This window comes from Sander vitreus, unplaced genomic scaffold (assembly GCF_031162955.1).
Source record: "Sander vitreus isolate 19-12246 unplaced genomic scaffold, sanVit1 ctg477_0, whole genome shotgun sequence".
Taxonomy (NCBI): Eukaryota; Metazoa; Chordata; class Actinopteri; order Perciformes; family Percidae; genus Sander; species Sander vitreus.
Window position 1 is genome coordinate 488 of NW_027595584.1, and position 17,820 is coordinate 18,307.

Genomic DNA, 17,820 nt, shown 5'->3' on the forward strand with positions numbered 1-17,820 from the left:
TGGATGCTGAGGAGGTGAAACGGAGGCTGGCCTCTGGCGATTACGTTTTGGTTGCACCAGCAAAGAAAGCAAAGTCTGAGGTGTGGAACATTTTGACCACAATGCATAATGCATAATGAGAATAATAAGCCATTGGGTTATGTGAAATGCAAAAGATGCGACATTCTGTTAAAGTACGACAGCAAAACGACAGGGAATTCGTCGCTGATAAGGCATGTTGGCCTAGAGTGCTGAGATGTTACGATGTTACAGAAGACTTAGTTTATTTCTTTGTTCCAACTTCCAAGTGGCCTATAGCCTACATTAGTCATGAATAAATGATGTTAAAAAAATTATGAATGACTCATTCTTGACAAAAGGCAAAAGAGCTGTGTGTGTGCGCACATTTTAATAATGTCAGGCTGTAAACGGGTTTGGGCTTTGAAAAAGCTGTCAATCAAATGTACTCGTCAGGCTCGGGCCTTGTCGGGCCAAACTTTAAAGGCCTGATTACAGCTCTACGTCACATGACCGGCCCACGGTGGCCTAATTTCGTAGGATATCATATGAAATGGTGTGCATACGTTTTCACCTAAAAAGTCAAATTTACCACAAATATATTTATATTTCACAAATTCAACTTTTAAATCCAAAGTCTGTAAATACATTTCTTCAAGTAGATAAAATTAGATTTACATGCAAATATCCTTCATTAAACATTAAACAGCTGTATTTCATTTCTATCCAGCCCCTTTACTGTTGCGAAACAAAGTGATGATCCTCTGCTTGATCTCTTTAATTTGCAGCCCGTAGATAACGGCGTTGAACGCCGGCAGAGTCGTTTCACATAACACCGACACCACTTTCCTGTAGTCCGCCGTCCAAGGGAATCGGTGCAGGGCGATGATGACAGCGGCTGACACCAGCAGGAAGACGTATACGGCCAGGTGGGTGGAACAGGTCTGCAGCGCTTTGCTGTTCAGAGCTTTGTTCTTACTGCGCACACACACCGCCGCAATATTCAGGTAGGTGATCGAGACACTGCAGACGGAGAAGCCGAGCAGGAGCACCGTATAGCCGATGCCGACGATGTTGTTGACAGTAACGTTTTCACAGGAGAGGTTGAACAAGGAGGCATTGTCGCAGAACGGGTTGGGTATAACCCGCCTGCAGCGCGACAAACGGACGCTGAGGCCCACGAGCGTCGACACAATCAACAAAGACACCGTCCACGCCGACACCGACAGCTTCACCACCATCCCGTTGGTCATGACGGAGGCGTACCGCAGCGGGTTGCAGATCGCCATGTAGCGATCGAAAGCCATGATAATCAGAACAGTATGAGTGGTGGATGCGTAGAGGTGAACGCAGAAGGCCTGGACGGCGCAGTGGACGTAACGAATGTACCGCTCTGACTGTGGAATGAAAATATCTCGGAGTACGTGCGGCGTGACAATCGTTGCCCCAAAAATGTCATTGATGCTCATGTTGCAGAAGAGCAGATACATGGGCTGATGGAGGCTCCTGCTTGTGAAGATCAGCGTTACCAAACTGATGTTTGACACCAATGCAAAGACGTAGATGAAGAGGAGGATGATGAAAGCAGGAATGTTGGACTGGGGGGAGATGTTTAACCCCTCGAGGAGCAGGATGTCCTCATTTAATGTCTGGTTCTCCATATCTGTGTAAAACTGCACAAGTGCAGCGTTTTCCCTAGAATTGTGACAGGGTTAGGTGCAATAAAGAACATGTAATTTCACATAATTTTGAACCAATATTATTAGCTGACTGTGTACAAAAAGTTGGGAAAGCTAGAGCAGATAACAAAAAGTTTAAAGTCTGGTTTTCCATATCTGTGTAAACTGCAGGAGTTCCCTTTCTCTCCTCTTTTTCTGCCAAAAATGTCCAAAATATAACCTTAAAAAAAAGAAGAAACTGCATCGTTTTCCCAAGATTTGTGGAAGGGCTCGGCGCACATATTTGGTCAGGGGTTTCGGAGGAAAATGTTACATTTTATCAATAAAAAAACATGCAATTTCGAGTATGCAATTCTATGGACCAATATGATGCTACGTAATTAAGCCCGGAAAAAAAAATATATATTTAAAGTAGTATACTTGTTTTTTTTCCCGTTATGACTGATTGCCTTTCTAACTTTGTTATCTTGAAGGAAATGTAATCTGCAGCAGGCATCAAATCACATCAAGGTCTATGACAAACATACATTGTTGACAACAGCAACAAAATACAGAAAGATTCCACGCCACAAATGAAAACAAGGTACAACTACCACACGGAACCAGAAGCTAAAAAACGAACTAAAAACATTAGAAACAGAACAGTAAATTATACATGTTATGTTAAATAAAGTGCTGGAAAGTAGAAATGAATGGAATAAAGAAAGAGAAGTCCAAGATCAAGATCAAATTTGACCCGAGAACAACATGAGGGTTAAAATGTTAGCAGTTTGTTCTTTGTACTCGTTCTTTGTATTCGGTTCCTAACGATCACAACAGCGTAATCGAGAAAAGACTTTTGAAAGGGTAAACAAATCTAAGAAACTTCAAGAAGAGCAACAAAAGATAGATCCCTCTCCGAGGACAGACAGATACATCGATGTTAAATGTCTGTGAGCTGCACAAACTAACTTTCATTCGAGGGAAGGCAGAAACACAGACACATATGAAACGTGACAAATAAGTCAATAACTACTATATTATTTGGGTGAATCAACACTTTAAAAAAAGCATAAGTGACAGGTTTTTTGCGCCCAAGATTAGATTTCTTTTCTGAAGATCGTCCACTTCAGTGAGAAATCTTCTATAAAGCAATGACAGAATATGAAGAATACTTACATTCACCTCTAACACATTCGAGTGAAGGCAGAAACAAAAACATTGCAAATAAATCTATATCTGCAATATCATTTGGGTGAACCGAGACTGTGAAAGAGCTTGAAGATAAGTGAAAAGTGCAAGTTTTGTGCCCAGATTAGATTCCTTACTGAAAAACGTTAGGGTCAGGGTTATCCTCCACTTCACGGAGAACTCTTCCACAAAGCTGTTACAGAAAATAAAGAATACGTTCTTCTCACAAGATGCTGTAAATTCATTAAAACACAGATTGTATTACACATGTATGAGAAAACACAACCTCCCTCCACCTAAGACCAAAAGTGAAACTGCAGACACTTTTATTCGGCCGTCAGCTGCAGCGTCACACACTGACAGGTCAACTGTTGCTTGGCAACCATTGATACTGAGCATGTGTATCTCCTGTAGGTTGTTTTTAATTTAAGGTATTGGCATAGAGAGTGGGCACCAAAAATACAGTGGGGCTCGAAGGTAAAAATTTGTATTAATGTGCATAAAGAAGCCAAGAAAAGATGGAAAAATCTCCAAAAGGCATCAAATGACAGATTAGACATTCTTATAATACGTCAAAAAAAGTTAGATTTTATTTCCATCATTTACACTTTCAAAATAACAGAAAACAAAAAATGGCGTCTGCAAAAGTTTGGGCACCCTGCAGAGTTAATACCTTGTACTGCCCCCTTTGGCAAGTATCACAGCTTGGAAACGCTTTTTGTAGCCAGCCAAGAGTCTTTCAATTCTTGTTTGAGGTATCTTCGCCCATTCTTCCTTACAAAAGTCTTCCAGTTCTTTGAGATTTCTGGGCTGACTGTCACGCACAGCTCTTTTAAGGTCTATCCATAGATTTTCAATTATGTTGAGGTCAGGAGACTGTGAAGGCCATGGCAAAACCTTCAGTTTACGCCTCTTTATGTAATCCACTGTGGATTTTGAGGTGTGTTTAGGATCATTATCCATTTGTAGAAGCCATCCTCTCTTTAACTTCAGCTTTTTCACAGATGGCATCAAGTTAGCGTCCAAAATTTGCTGAAATTTTATTGAATCCATTTTTCCTTCTACTCGTGAAATGTTCCCTGTGCCACTGACTGCAATACAACCCCAAAGCATGACTGATCCACGCCCAAGCTTAACAGTTGGACAGAGGTTCTTTTCATTACATTCGGTGCCCTTTCTTCTCCAAACGTGCCTTTGCACATTCCGGCCAAAAAGTTCTATTTTAACCTCATCGGTCCATAGAACTTGTTTCCACAATGCATCAGGCTTGTCTATATGTTCATTTGCAAACTTCAAACGCTGATTTTTGTGGTGAGGACGTAGAAGAGGTTTTCTTCTGATGACTCTTCCATGAAGACCATATTTGTTCAAGTATCTCTTTATAGTGGAATGGTGTACCACAACTCCAGTGTCTGCCAGATCTTTCTGGATGGATTGTGTAGTCAAACATGGGTTTTGACTTGCGTTTCTCACAATCCTGTGAGCTGTTCTGTCTGATATTTTTCTTGGTCTTCCAGATCTTGCTTTAACTTCCACTGTTCCTGATGACTGCCATTTCTTAATTACATTCCGAACAGAGGATATTGGCATCTGAAAACGCTTTGCTATCTTCTTATAGCCTTCTCCTGCTTTGTGAGCGTCAACTATTTTCAGTTTCAGTTTTCTAGACAACTGCTCAGAAGAACCCATGGTGCTGATTGTTGGGGCAAGGTCAGATGAGTCTGGGCATTTAAAACCTTTGAGATTGACATCACCTGGTCTTTCCAGACGATGATTGAGAACAATCCATGACACTGTCAGGTCTCAGCTTTCCAAAGGGGTCGGCGCATGCTATAAACTCTGCAGGGTGCCCAAACTTTTGCAGACGCCATTTTTTGTTTTCTGTTATTTTGAAAGTGTAAATGATGGAAATAAAATCAAACTTTTTTGACATATTATAAGAATGTCTAATCTGTCATTTGATGCCTTTGGAGATTTTTACTGCGACGACAACAGTTAGGTTTAGGCACCAAAACAACTAGTTAAGTTTAGGAAAAAGATCACGGTTTGGATTAAAACACTCCCAAGGAACACACATTTCCTGGGTGAAATTGTTTTCATTTCCCCGGGAAGCGAACTCCGCACTCTGGCTTAAAAGTCCTGTGTTTTATGATCACCTCGCCACACCTTCTTATACAGCAGCGGTTATTGTGGTGCATGCAGCAAAAAATATGTGGAATGCTTACGAATTACAGTGCTTAACTTTTCGTAGCTAAATGATCGTATGTTTTTATGAGAACAGGCTGCTGGTAGAGAATGATCACCTGAGTCTTTACGGAGTGTTATAGTGAGTTTTAGATCATTTTTCTCTGTTTAATGTTCTGCTTCACTTTCAGCACTCCTAAAGCATCGTGTTCAGAGAACAAGCTGTAGAAAATCTGCTGTACAGTTCCTGCTTGGTACGTTTAGACACCAAAACTACTTATTTAAGTTAAAAAAAAAAACATCATGGTTTGGGTTAAAATGTTGACGATGAAGTTTTCGTACAATATCATGAATATTCATGAGAAAGCGTTGAAAGATGTATGTAGTCCAAACTATTATCACCAGGAGACGATTAAGGGATAATGTAGAGCGATGCAAGCCTTCAGGCTGATTCAAGACCTATAACAACCGCCTCACTCTACATTATCCTGCTTATTACATGGCTACTTACTAAATAAATCATTAATTTGACACAAAATATTGATTTAAAAAGGAGTTTATTGATTTAAATATGATTGTATTGCTTCCGCTAAAGAAAATAGTCTGTTCCGTCTCTACGGTTGGAATCCTGCGTCCATAGCGACGTAAACTCTGTAGCTGTTTAATGCAACCCTCCGTTTGTCACTCAACTCCACAGTATCTCCCCCTCCTAGATCATAGACCGTATATAAAGATATAGAGATCATAGACTGTATATAAAGATGTAGCATTCATAGACCGTATATAAAGATGGAGAGAGATCATAGACTGTATATAAAGATGTAGAGATCATAGACTGTATATAAAGATGTAGCGTTCATAGACCGTATATAAAGATGGAGAGAGATCATAGACTGTATATAAAGATGTAGAGATCATAGACTGTATATAAAGATGTAGCGTTCATAGATTGTATATAAAGATGTAGCATTCATAGACCGTATATAAAGATGGAGAGAGATCATAGACTGTATATAAAGATGTAGAGATCATAGACTGTATATAAAGATGTAGCGATCATAGACTGTATATAAAGATGTAGAGATCATAGACTGTATATAAAGATGTAGAGATCATAGACTGTATATAAAGATGTAGAGATCATAGACTGTATATAAAGATGTAGAGATCATAGACCGTATATAAAGATGTAGCGTTCATAGACTGTATATAAAGATGTAGCGATAGACACTCACCAGATCTGCTGTCATTGCTTGAATTGGAGGACAGAAATTGATCCACGTTTCCCCACTTTTTGCAACAGCTGATAAATTATCCGGACTTCTTTCAGTGGATTGATAGCGGTCCTACAGAGTGAACAGAATTGCGTCCATGGAAACACTCTGCTATGCATGGCAACGGTGTGTTATACTTAGCAACCGTCTGTTATCAAGAAAATAACAGACCGCAGAATGCGTTAAAATTCAACCAACCCATGTAATAAATCCCCATAAAGAACCTATAACAAGGAAATATTACAACTTAAAATGTATTCAGTTTTTTAAAATACTTGAATGTCATATTTTTATTTAATGGCATATATAGACGCATATAATAATTGTAAATATTCACACACATATATATATATATACATATACATTATTACATATTACATATACATTACATATATATTATTTGTAAAAGCTAGTATTGGTTATTGAAGCACAATGTGCACTTCCTCTGGTTCTTGAGAGAAAATACTGTGGTACGAAAGAATTAGTGCGCCCTAAGCCTTTTTCTTTTTTAAATCTTGTTCGGGAACAAAATAATAACTCGTACTAACAAGATATAAACTTGTGTAAACAAGGTAACTTTTACTAACCTGGAACAAGATCCCAAAACAGAGCTATTGGAACCGGACTGTAGATATGTTCATTACATAACAGGATCACAGTTTATTTTATTACCATTTCCTTACATTTAATTCAATTTTGTCATTTCATCTCACACCGCTATAATCATTTTTTCCTCACAAATATTATGTAAATTTGTTCTCTGACCGCTTTGATTTGCAGTCCGTAAATAACAGCGTTCATGGAAGGAGGAACCACATGTAACAAGATGGATGCCAGCTTCCTTTCGTCCGATTATTCGGGGAAACGATGGAAGATGATGATGATGTTGCCTGACAAAAGCAGTAGGATGTAAACGACCAGGTGGGTGGCGCAGGTCTGCAGCGCTTTGCTGTTCAGAGCTTTGTTCTTACTTCTCAAACACACCATGGCGATCCTCAGGTAGGTGAGCGTGACGCTGCAGAGCGAGCACTCCATCATGAGCATGGCGGTGCCGAGACCGTAGATGTTGTTGATGAGAATGTTTTCACACGACAGCTTGAACAAGGAAGCATTGTCGCAGAACGGGTTGGTCACTGAGCGCCTGCTTATTAAAACATGACTAGCATCGGATAATGTGTGTCACCTGCTGCATATTATTCATGTGGCAAGTAGCATAGACAAACCCTGCTTGGTTCTATCACTGGATGCCGAGAAAGTGTTTGATTGGTTGGAATGGAACTGGGACTATCTTTGGGCTACTTTGGATACATTTGGGCTAGGTGCACAATTCATTAGTATGGTAAAAATGTATTTGCAAATCCCTCGGCAATGGTCAACACTGGCAATTGTTGATCTGCCCAGTTCCCAGTATCTAGGGGAACTTTATTTGCCCTCTCCCTCGAATACTGGCTCAGAAAATCCAACAACAATCCGTCAATGCATCCCATCACATTTTGTAATACAAATCATTGGATATCATTGTATGCTGATGATATACTTCTCTACGTAGGCAACACAGGTTTCTCAGTTCCACATTTGCTTTCCACGTTTGATTCATTTAGCTTGTTTTCTAGTTACAAAATTAACTGGAATTCTGTTACATCTCAAACTCCCCTGCCCTCCCACATACCAATAGTCAAGAGTTTCTGTTATCTCGGCGTTGATATCGTCCCTTCTTTGCCATCTATTGCAGCACAAAACTTTTAAGGTATATACAAACGTGTAGAGAAGGACTTTCAACACTGCTCAAATCTCCCAAATTCACTTCAAGCCCATATATCAGTTAAAATGGATCTACTACCTCGTGTTAACTTTTACTCTTCTATGATTTCTCTTACTCCTATTGGCTACTGGGAAAAACTTCACTCATTAATATCTAAATACATATGGAAAGGAAAGTGGTTTCGTTTAAAACTCACAACTCTTCAACGAGGCAAGGCACAGTGAGGGCTGGCTCTCCCAGATTTTACGACGTACTTTCGGTCCTTTGTGTTACGCCCTCTATCTATTTGGTTCAATATTCTCTGAGTTTTCAGTTACAGAAACTTTTACTACCAAGACTTCAAACTTATGATAATAGCAAACAGATTTTGTGACTGACTGAAGACAGCTGGGACTGAGGTTTTATGACCACCTTACACCAAACGATTGAGACAACTGGAGATCCCCAACCCAAGCAAGACTCTCAGGATTTCATTCCTATATTGGAAATTTGTCTGCGACAGTTTGATCGCTTGAAAAGTCATATGGTGTCAGGTCGGCATTAGTTAATAAAACAGTGTAGTGATGAAATATGTGATCGGGAGTCTTCACAGGGAAGAGCATTTTGAAAACTGACTGAATGCTCTAGCCCTTCCTCTCCCTCCGTGGCCTGTTGAAGGGGCACTATGCCGTTTTGGCCATTTCTTCGCTGTTTTCTCGCTTTTGCTCGCAGGATTCTCTATAGAGTTCCCCCTACAGGTTCAGAATAGATATTTCGTAGCTCCTATGTTTGCTATGTTTGTCTGACTCCTCACTTGGTCGGTCTACCGTTTCCTCTTTCTTTGTCCCTCCGACAATGCTCTCCTAGCTTTCAGCTTCTTTTTAGCCGGCTCAGCCATGACGATAGTGTGAAAAACACATCAGTACCTTGTTAGCCGGTTCCCGGTTTCCTGAATGGGCGTATGTGTGCAATGCCGTGAAGCAATTTGTTACATCGCAAGACCTGATATCACGATACTTCCTGGCGCTGAGGCCGGCGGCTCGCCGAGCCGAAAGTTGCAAGAGTGGTTTTTCCACTCAGAGGCGCTAGGGGGAAGCGAGATGGCCACCATTCAACTCGAAAAAAGTCATATAACCATTCCAATGACTCCGAAGCTGTTCAGTTAAAGTGATGGTTCAGAGTAATTTCACCCTAGGCTGCTTTGCACCTTGACCTCGAGCCAAACAACCCCCCATAAGCTTTATTCCCCTGTTATAACGTTGGTCGAGTTAGCGTTATCAGCTAGTTAGCTTAGTGCAGGCGATAATGGATCCACGTTTGTATCTCGTAAATTACCCCACTAATAATGCCCGTAATGATACCAAACTTCTACAGTAGTACAATTAGGTTCTGTACTTATAAAACAAGGCATTAGAAAGTTTATTACTACACCAGAAGTATATTTAGATAACACTTGCCTGATGGAAACTCTGCTCGGCTGCTACCGCGCGAGATCACGCACGGAGCACAACATCTATTGCTTTTAAACCGCAGCCGGGATATATACAACTGTGTGGCATCTTGTCCTATCGCCTCACACTGCAGAAGCTGCTTCTGCTGTTCACTCGCTTCTTGATTCTTCTTTACCAGTAGTCTCTTCCGGCAATAGATGTTGTGCTCTGTGCGTGATCTCGCATGATCTCGCATGATAGCGCGGTAGCAGCAGAGAGGAGTTTCCATCAGGCCAGTGTTATTTAAATATACTTCTGGTGTAGTTACAAACGTTCTAATGCCTCGTTTTATTACTACAGAAACTATTTGTTCTAATAAAGAAGTTTGGTATCATTCCGGGCATTATTAGTGGGGTAATTTACGAGATACAAACGTGGATCCATTAGCGCCTGCACTAAGATAACCAGCTGATAACGCTAACTCGACCTACATTATAACAAGGAAAAAAAGCTTATGGGGGGTTGTTTGGCTCGAGGTGAAGGTGCAAAGCAGCCTAGGGTGAAATTACTCCGAACCATTACTTCAAGGTAAATTAAGCTAAAAAAAACAACCTTTAAATGCCTCATAGATTTTGACCCGTTTTGATAGCAACCTCACCTTCAAACAGTCAATCAAATTACCAGAACTGCCTTTTTCCACCTCAAAAACATTGCCCATCTCCGTGCATCACTTACATTCTCTGTTGCCGAAATCTTGATCCGTGCCTTCATTACTTCCAGGATTGATGACTGCAATAGCATTCTATATGGTTTGTGATCCAAAGTAGTAAGTAAATACACTTCAATACATCCAGCACTCTGCTGCTCGTCTGACCAACCATTCACGCTTCCATGACCACATCACTCCGGTCCTCCAGAACCTCCACTGGCTCTCTGACCCACATAGAATACAATTCAAAGTCCTTCTCCTCACTTACAAAGCCCTTCACAACAAAGGCCCCCTCCTATCTCACCGACCTGCTTCACCACCACACTCCTTTTCCAGATGTTTTTCGCCAGTGCACCACATTGACTGCTGTGATTTATTTTTAACTCCATGGTATTTCAATACCAAATTGCTGGAGTGCCCATTTAATTTAAAGTAACAAAACTAAGATAATGAAAATAATAATGATGAAAACAACGACTGAATAACAATACAATTTCCATATATATATATTTTTTTTTAGTATTTTTTGGGCATTTTCGGCCTTGATTTGGATAGGACAACTGAAGACATGAAAGGGGAGAGAGAGGAGAGAACGAAACGCAGCAAAGGGCCGCAGGTCGGACTCGAACCCGGGCTAGCTGCGTCGAGGAGTTACCCTCTATATATGGGCACCTGCTCTACCAACTGAGATATCCTGGCGCCCTCAATTTCCATATTTTAATGAAAAATATTTTACATTTTCACATACAATACTGAAAATACATTTCGTAAATTTAGAATTAGTTTTTACAGGTGTAAATATATTTTATTAAACATTAAAAGCCACACAATACACATTTCATTTCAAATTAAAGATACAAACTAAATCTTTATTATAGAAAATTACTGTATTTTTAAGTCTATTCCAGTTATTTTCCAGGATTCTTTGTCGCCCCAGGTGACAAAATATTATTGTTTATTTACAGTGTATCTCACCAGTGTGATTCATTTACATTGCTCAAACAGTGCCATGCTTTCACAGATTCTCTCAAATTAGATTTGCTAAGATTTACTTTAAATTAATCTGCAATCTATTTTTTTTATATAAAAACAGTCAAACTTGTGTGATGTCAGCTTGTTAAATGTGAATATGTTCTAGTTTCTAAATATTAGTAAACTGAATATCTTTGAGTTGTGGACAGTAACATTTTTCACCAATTTTCTGACATTTTAGAGACCAAACATCTACAATGAAAACTATCTTTAGTTTAAAAAAGATACAAGTATACAATACACAAGTAGAAGAGGACAAAACATGCAACATGTCAAGTTACTTTATTGTTATGAAACAACGTTTTAATCCTTTGACGGACCTCTTTATTTTGCATACCGTAGATACCAGCGTTCAGGGCCGGCAGGACAACGTGTCCCACAACGGACGCCGCTTTCCTGAGGTCTTCCAGAAGAGGGAAGCGGTGCAGGATCACAATGAGGAAGCCGACCACAATGAAGATGACATACACGACCAGATGAGTGGCGCAGGTCTGCAGCGCTTTGCTGTTCAGAGCTTTGTTTTTACTACTCAAACACACCATGGCGATCCTCAGGTAGGTGAGCGTTACGCTACCGAGGGACAAGCCCAGCATCACCACCGTGTAGCCCAGACCGTAGATGTTATTGATGAGAATGCTTTCACAAGACAGTTTGAACAAGGATGCGTTGTCGCAGAACGGGTTGAAGATAACTGACCTGCAGCGTGACAGGCGGATGCTGAGCCCCACGAGAATCGCCACCAGCACGAAGATCGTTCCCCACGCTGCTACTGACAGCAACACCACCATCCTGTTGGTCATGACGGTGGCGTAGCGCAGCGGGTTGCAGATGGCCACGTAACGATCAAAAGCCATGATCATGAGCACCGTGTGAGAAGCACCCATATGGAGGTGAACACAAAACGCCTGGACGGCACAGTCGATGTACTGAATGTACCGTTCTGAGTCTGAAAATAAAAGATCTCGGAGGACATGAGGTATAATTACTGTCGCCCCAAAGACATCGTTGATGCTCATGTTGCAGAAGAGCAGATACATGGGCTGCTGGAGGCTCTTGCTCCGAAAGATCAGCACCACCAGGCTGATGTTGGACACCAAGATGAAGATGTAGATGAGGAGGAGGAGGATGAAGGCGGGAATAAAGGACTGGGAGGTTATGTTTAACCCCTCTAAGATTAGAATATCCCCAACAAAAGTGTCGTTTTCCATTTCTCATCTATCGCGTCAGGATAAAGACTCTGAATGTACAACTGCAGTTGTATGTATATGCAGTTATAGTTACAGAAAAGCAACAAGATTTAACTGTGACTCTTTAAAAAAAGAGTTCCTCGCCTGAAGATATTGTCTTGATTTAATCGACAGATATGTAAAACTGAGTTTCTCCACAAGATCTCAGTGACTCTGTAAAAGGTTAGAAAATGTTTGAGTTCCAGGAGATAGCTGTATGCTTTCCTCCACCAATGTCAAATAGTAAAGACATCCAACAACTTCAGTGTAACTGAGTTCATTAACAAACTATTTCCTTTAATTATGGCTCTCATCAATTAAAACAAATAATAGTTCTCCACAAAGAATCATGCAAAACCCCCACTTTAAATCTATAAAGCCAGAGATGTGTTTAGACATGTCTTGAAAGTGAACAATTCTGCATGAAAGAAGTGTAAAACATGACTAAAGAAATCGTAGTCGACTAAGAACAAAACGACCAAATAGTCGACTCAGAGGGAGCATTCCTATCATGTATGAATCTTAATTTACATAACAAACATACTCATTTAAACCGTCACCTAACTTATTTTGTACTAACTTAAAAAATCTTTTCCTTAATCTAACCAAGTAGTTTTGTTTCAATTCACAACGTTAACCGTACGGAAAATCCGTTCCCCTCAAAACAATGTTTACAAATGCAGTTTCGTAATTATTTAGGCAACAGAGTTGAAATATTTGCTCATAAGTTTCTTGGAAATAAGTCATTCACCATTAAAAAAAGCATAAAAAAAGAATCGACTTAAGAAACCTCAGTCGACTCGGAGGCAGCAGCCCTAAAAAACTTCTTCATAAAGTTATCACAGTGAAACTAAACATGTCTACATCACAATAACAATGAAGAATTGTGTTATTCTGAACTGTTGTTATCATGAATTTGTTACAGAGGCATCCAGCGTATTAAGTCACCGTGTCTGATTTCTATCTCCATCAGGGTTGATTCACCTATATTTCAAAAACAGCATTATTTCTTTGCTTGAAATGGCATTTAAAGATTCCCAAAATGTCCCAGTAACAGCTGTTTCCAGAAACAATGTCCCAGTTACATTATGAAGAGCTTTCACTGGAAGTAATTCTCACAAAAGAAGACTGTTTTTGCAAAGAGAAGTTGTCAATCCAAGTCAATTTGCTTAAACATTTGTCTATCATAAAATCCTTAAATCAGATTAGGAAAAAGTCCAACGAAACACTTTTGAACGGGTAAAACAATCTAAGAAACTTCAGGTAGAGGACAGACAGATACATCGATGTTGAATGTCTGTGAGCTGCACAAACTAAGTTTCATTCGAGAGAAGGCAGAAACAGAGACACATAAAACGTGACAAATAAGTCAATAACTACTATATAATTTGGGTGAATCGACACTTTAAAAAAAGCATAATTGGCAAGTTTTGTGCGCACAAGATTAGATTTCTTTTCTAAAGATGTTATCATCCACTTCACAGAGAACTCTTCTATAAAGCAATGACAGAAAATGAAGAATACTTACATTCACCTCTAACGCATTCAACTGAAGGCCGAAACAAAAACATTGCAAGTAAATCTATATCTGCAATATCATTTGGGTGAACCGAGACTGTGAAAGAGCTTGAAGATAAGTGAAAAGTGCAAGTTTTGTGCCCAGATTAGTTTCCTTACTGAAAAACGTTAGGGTCAGGGTTATCCTCCACTTCACAGAGAACTCTTCTATAAAGCTGCGACAGAAAATAAAGAATATGTTCGTCTCACAAGATGCTGTAAATTCATTAAAACACAGATTGTATTACACATGTATGTGAAAACACAACCTCCCTCCACCTAAGACCAGAAGTAAAACTGCAGACACTTTTATTCGGCCCTCAGCTGCAGCGTCACACACTGACAGGTCAACTGTTGCTTGGCACCCATTGATACTGGGCATGTGTATCTCCTGTAGGTTGTTTTTAATTTAAGGTATTGGCATAGAGAGTGGGCACCAAGAAGTCAGTGAGTAAAGTTTATTTATATGGCACTTTTCGCAAGTGCTTCACAATAAAATAAACACATTAAATAAAAAGACATGGAAAAGGAAAACATGAAATCAGACAGCCATAAAAACCCTTGTCTAACTAAAAGCCTGTTTAAAAATAAGCTTTGATTCATTAGTCACTTACAATCATATATGGTAAAATGTATTCAACGTATCCTAAGACCGACATACAGTGGGGCAAAAAAGTATTTAGTCAGCCACCAATTGTGCAAGTTTTCCCACTTAAAAGATGAGAGGCCTGTAATTTTCATCATAGGTACACTTCAACTATGAGAGACAAAATGAGAAAAAAAAAAATCCAGAAAATCATATTGTAGGATTTTTAATGAATTTATTTGCAAATTCCTCGGGAAAATAAGTATTTGGTCAATAACAAAAGTTCATCTCAATACTTTGTTATATACCCTTTGTTGACAATGACAGAGGTCAAATGTTTTCTGTAAGTCTTCACAAGGTTTTCACACACTGTTGCTGGTATTTTGGCCCTTTCCTCCATTCAGATCTCTAGAGCTGGGGTTGCGATCTGGAGACTGGCTAGGCCACTCCAGGACCTTGAAATGCTTTTTACGAAGCCACTCCTTCGTTGCCCGGGCGGTGTGTTTGGGATCATAAACTCAAATGCTACGACTGCTAAAATGACTGGCAGCTCACCGTGCTCTATAGTCACATTAGAGCTGAAGATCTTCGCCAGAACCCGACGGGACCCCGACCTATAGCCTACATTAGTCATGAATAAATGATGTTAAAGAAAATGTATAAATGACTCATTCTTGACAAAAGAGCTGTGACATTTTAATAATGTCAGGCTGTAAACGGGTTTGGGCTTTTAAAAAGCTGTCAATCAAAATGTACTCGTCAGGCTCGGGCCTTGTCGGGCCAAACTTTAAAGGCCCGATTACGAACGGAGGAACAAAAAGTCAAACGGGGCTGGGGGACAGAGAGGCCTCGGGCAATAGAGAGGCCTCGGGCAACAGAGAGGCCTCGGGCAACAGAGAGGCCTCGGGCAACAGATGGGAGAAGCCTTCAGGCAGCTGGCGACGATATCCCTCAGGAGGTCATTGGCGAAGGCGAATCCCTTCTGAAGGCTGGTGGTGAAATCCATCAGAAGACCGGCGGCGAAGGCAAATCCCCTCGGGAGGCCGTCCGTGAAGGCGAATCCCCTCGGGAGGACAGGCAGACCGAGCAGGAGAAGGGTCAGCTGGGCTGGAGACAGGCGATGGTCAGCTGGGCTGGAGACTGCCAAACAGGCAACGGGAACAGAGATTGACAGGGATGCCGACAGGGCACGAGTGGGTTTGACCAAAAACAAAGGCAAGGTCTCTGAAGTGTCGGGAAAGGGCATAGTCTCTGAAGTGTCAGGAAACGGTTCAGACTCTGGACGACAGCTGAGACTCCAGCTGAGACTCTGGACGGCTGGACATCAGCTCGGGAACAGAAGGGTTGCACGTCAGGTCGGGAACAGAAGGGTTGCACGTCAGGTCGGGAACACGGGCCGGCTCAAGCTCGGCACACGGGCCAGCTCAAGCTCGGCACACGGGCCAGCTCAAGCTCCGGCACACGGGCCAGCTCAAGCTCCGGCACACGGGCCAGCTCAAGCTCCGGCACACGGGCCAGCTCAAGCTCCGGCACACGGGCCAGCTCAAGCTCCGGCACACGGGCCAGCTCAAGCTCCGGCACACGGGCCAGCTCAAGCTCCGGCACACAGGGCCAGCTCAGGCTCAGGTACACAGGTCAGCTCAGGCTCAGGTACACAGGTCAGCTCAGGTACACTGGTAACACTGGTCAGCCCGGACTCGCTGGAGACCTCTGGCTCAAAACCGCTGAACAGCGCGGGCTCGGAACCGCTGGACAGCTGAGGCTCTGGAACACTGGTCTGCTGAGGCTCAGGACAAAAAACAGGCATGGAGACAGAAACTCCTGTGCTGTGGCCTGCCAACGCACCTCCATAAGGTGCCTAGCAAAGTCGGGGTCCTCCTCATGCAGGGAGTGGAAAAACTCAATCAAAAATTCTCCACCAGCGGGTGAAAAACTGGCTTGAACACTGCTGGGTCCATATCTGGTCGGATCATTCTGTCACGATTCATGTCGGGAAAGCGAGGCTTGGACCCAGATGCAGTGAAGATGAGAGCAGTAGTGTAGAGTAGTGTTCAAATATTTAATAAGCAAAAGATATAACAAAAGGTGTCCTGAAGTCACAGGCAAAATATGCTTCCAAAAAATACAGAGGGGTACAACAAGACCAGGAACATGGAAACTAACTAGAACACTGGCAACATACCTTACAAGACAAAAGAAGCATGACACGACAGAATCCGACATACAGAAACAGCACGCAACAAAATACAATGATCCGACAAGAGACAAAGACAGAACAGGAACTAAATACACCAGGTAATGAACACTAACAAGGGACAGGTGATACAACAGGTGGAACAAATCAGGGTGGGGCAGAACAATCAAAAAGGCGGGAAATACAAAGACAGGAAGTAAGCTAGACAAGACAAGGGAGACAAGACAGACTACAAAATAAAACAGGAAACTTAACATAACAGAAAAACAAGACTACCACAATAAGACAGAACAATACCAAAACCCTGACATGAGTGAAGGTTTTCCCAGTAGCCAATAGGAGAAAGAGAAATCATAGAAGAGTAAAAGTTAACACGAGGTAGTAGATCCATTTTAACTGATATATGGGCTTGAAGTGAATTTGGGAGATTTGAGCAGTGTTGAAAGTCCTTCTCTACACATTTGTATATACCTTAATAATTATTAATTTTTAATTAATATTTGTGCTGCAATAGATGGCAAAGAAGGGACGATATCAACGCCGAGATAACAGAAACTCTTGACTATTGGTATGTGGGAGGGCAGGGGAGTTTGAGATGTAACAGAATTCCAGTTAATTTTGTAACTAGAAAACAAGCTATATGAATCAAACGTGGAAAGCAAATGTGGAACTGAGAAACCTGTGTTGCCTACGTAGAGAAGTATATCATCAGCATACAATGATATCCAATGATTTGTATTACAAAATGTGATGGGATGCATTGACGGATTGTTGTTGGATTTTCTGAGCCAGTATTCGAGGGAGAGGGCAAATAAAGTTCCCCTAGATACTGGGAACTGGGCAGATCAACAATTGCCAGTGTTGACCATTGCCGAGGGATTTGCAAATACATTTTTTACCATACTAATGAATTGTGCACCTAGCCCAAATGTATCCAAAGTAGCCCAAAGATGTGTTTGTGTTGTTTGACCCATCCTTTATTACGTGGAAATTTGGCGTTCTTCTACTTCCTGCTTTACTCACGTCATAATTACTACTGCC

General features: G+C 41.2%; 1 protein-coding gene and 1 pseudogene across 1 annotated transcript; both read right to left on the bottom strand.

Moving 5' to 3' along the window:
• Nucleotides 1–719: 719 nt before the first annotated feature.
• On the bottom strand, nucleotides 720–1,658 carry LOC144514167 (olfactory receptor 10N1-like). Its single transcript, XM_078245354.1, has one exon. It carries the CDS (start codon nucleotides 1,656–1,658, stop codon nucleotides 720–722), a length of 939 nt encoding a protein of 312 aa, XP_078101480.1.
• A 5,369-nt stretch (nucleotides 1,659–7,027) lies between these two features.
• LOC144514170 (olfactory receptor 8U1-like) lies at nucleotides 7,028–12,424 on the bottom strand (annotated as a pseudogene).
• Between the last annotated feature and the right edge of the window lie 5,396 nt (nucleotides 12,425–17,820).

Excerpts from the sequence above, each read along its gene's own strand:
- LOC144514167 (XM_078245354.1), bottom strand. The coding sequence starts at position 1,658 with ATGGAGAACCAGACATTAAATGAGGACATCCTGCTCCTCGAGGGGTTA.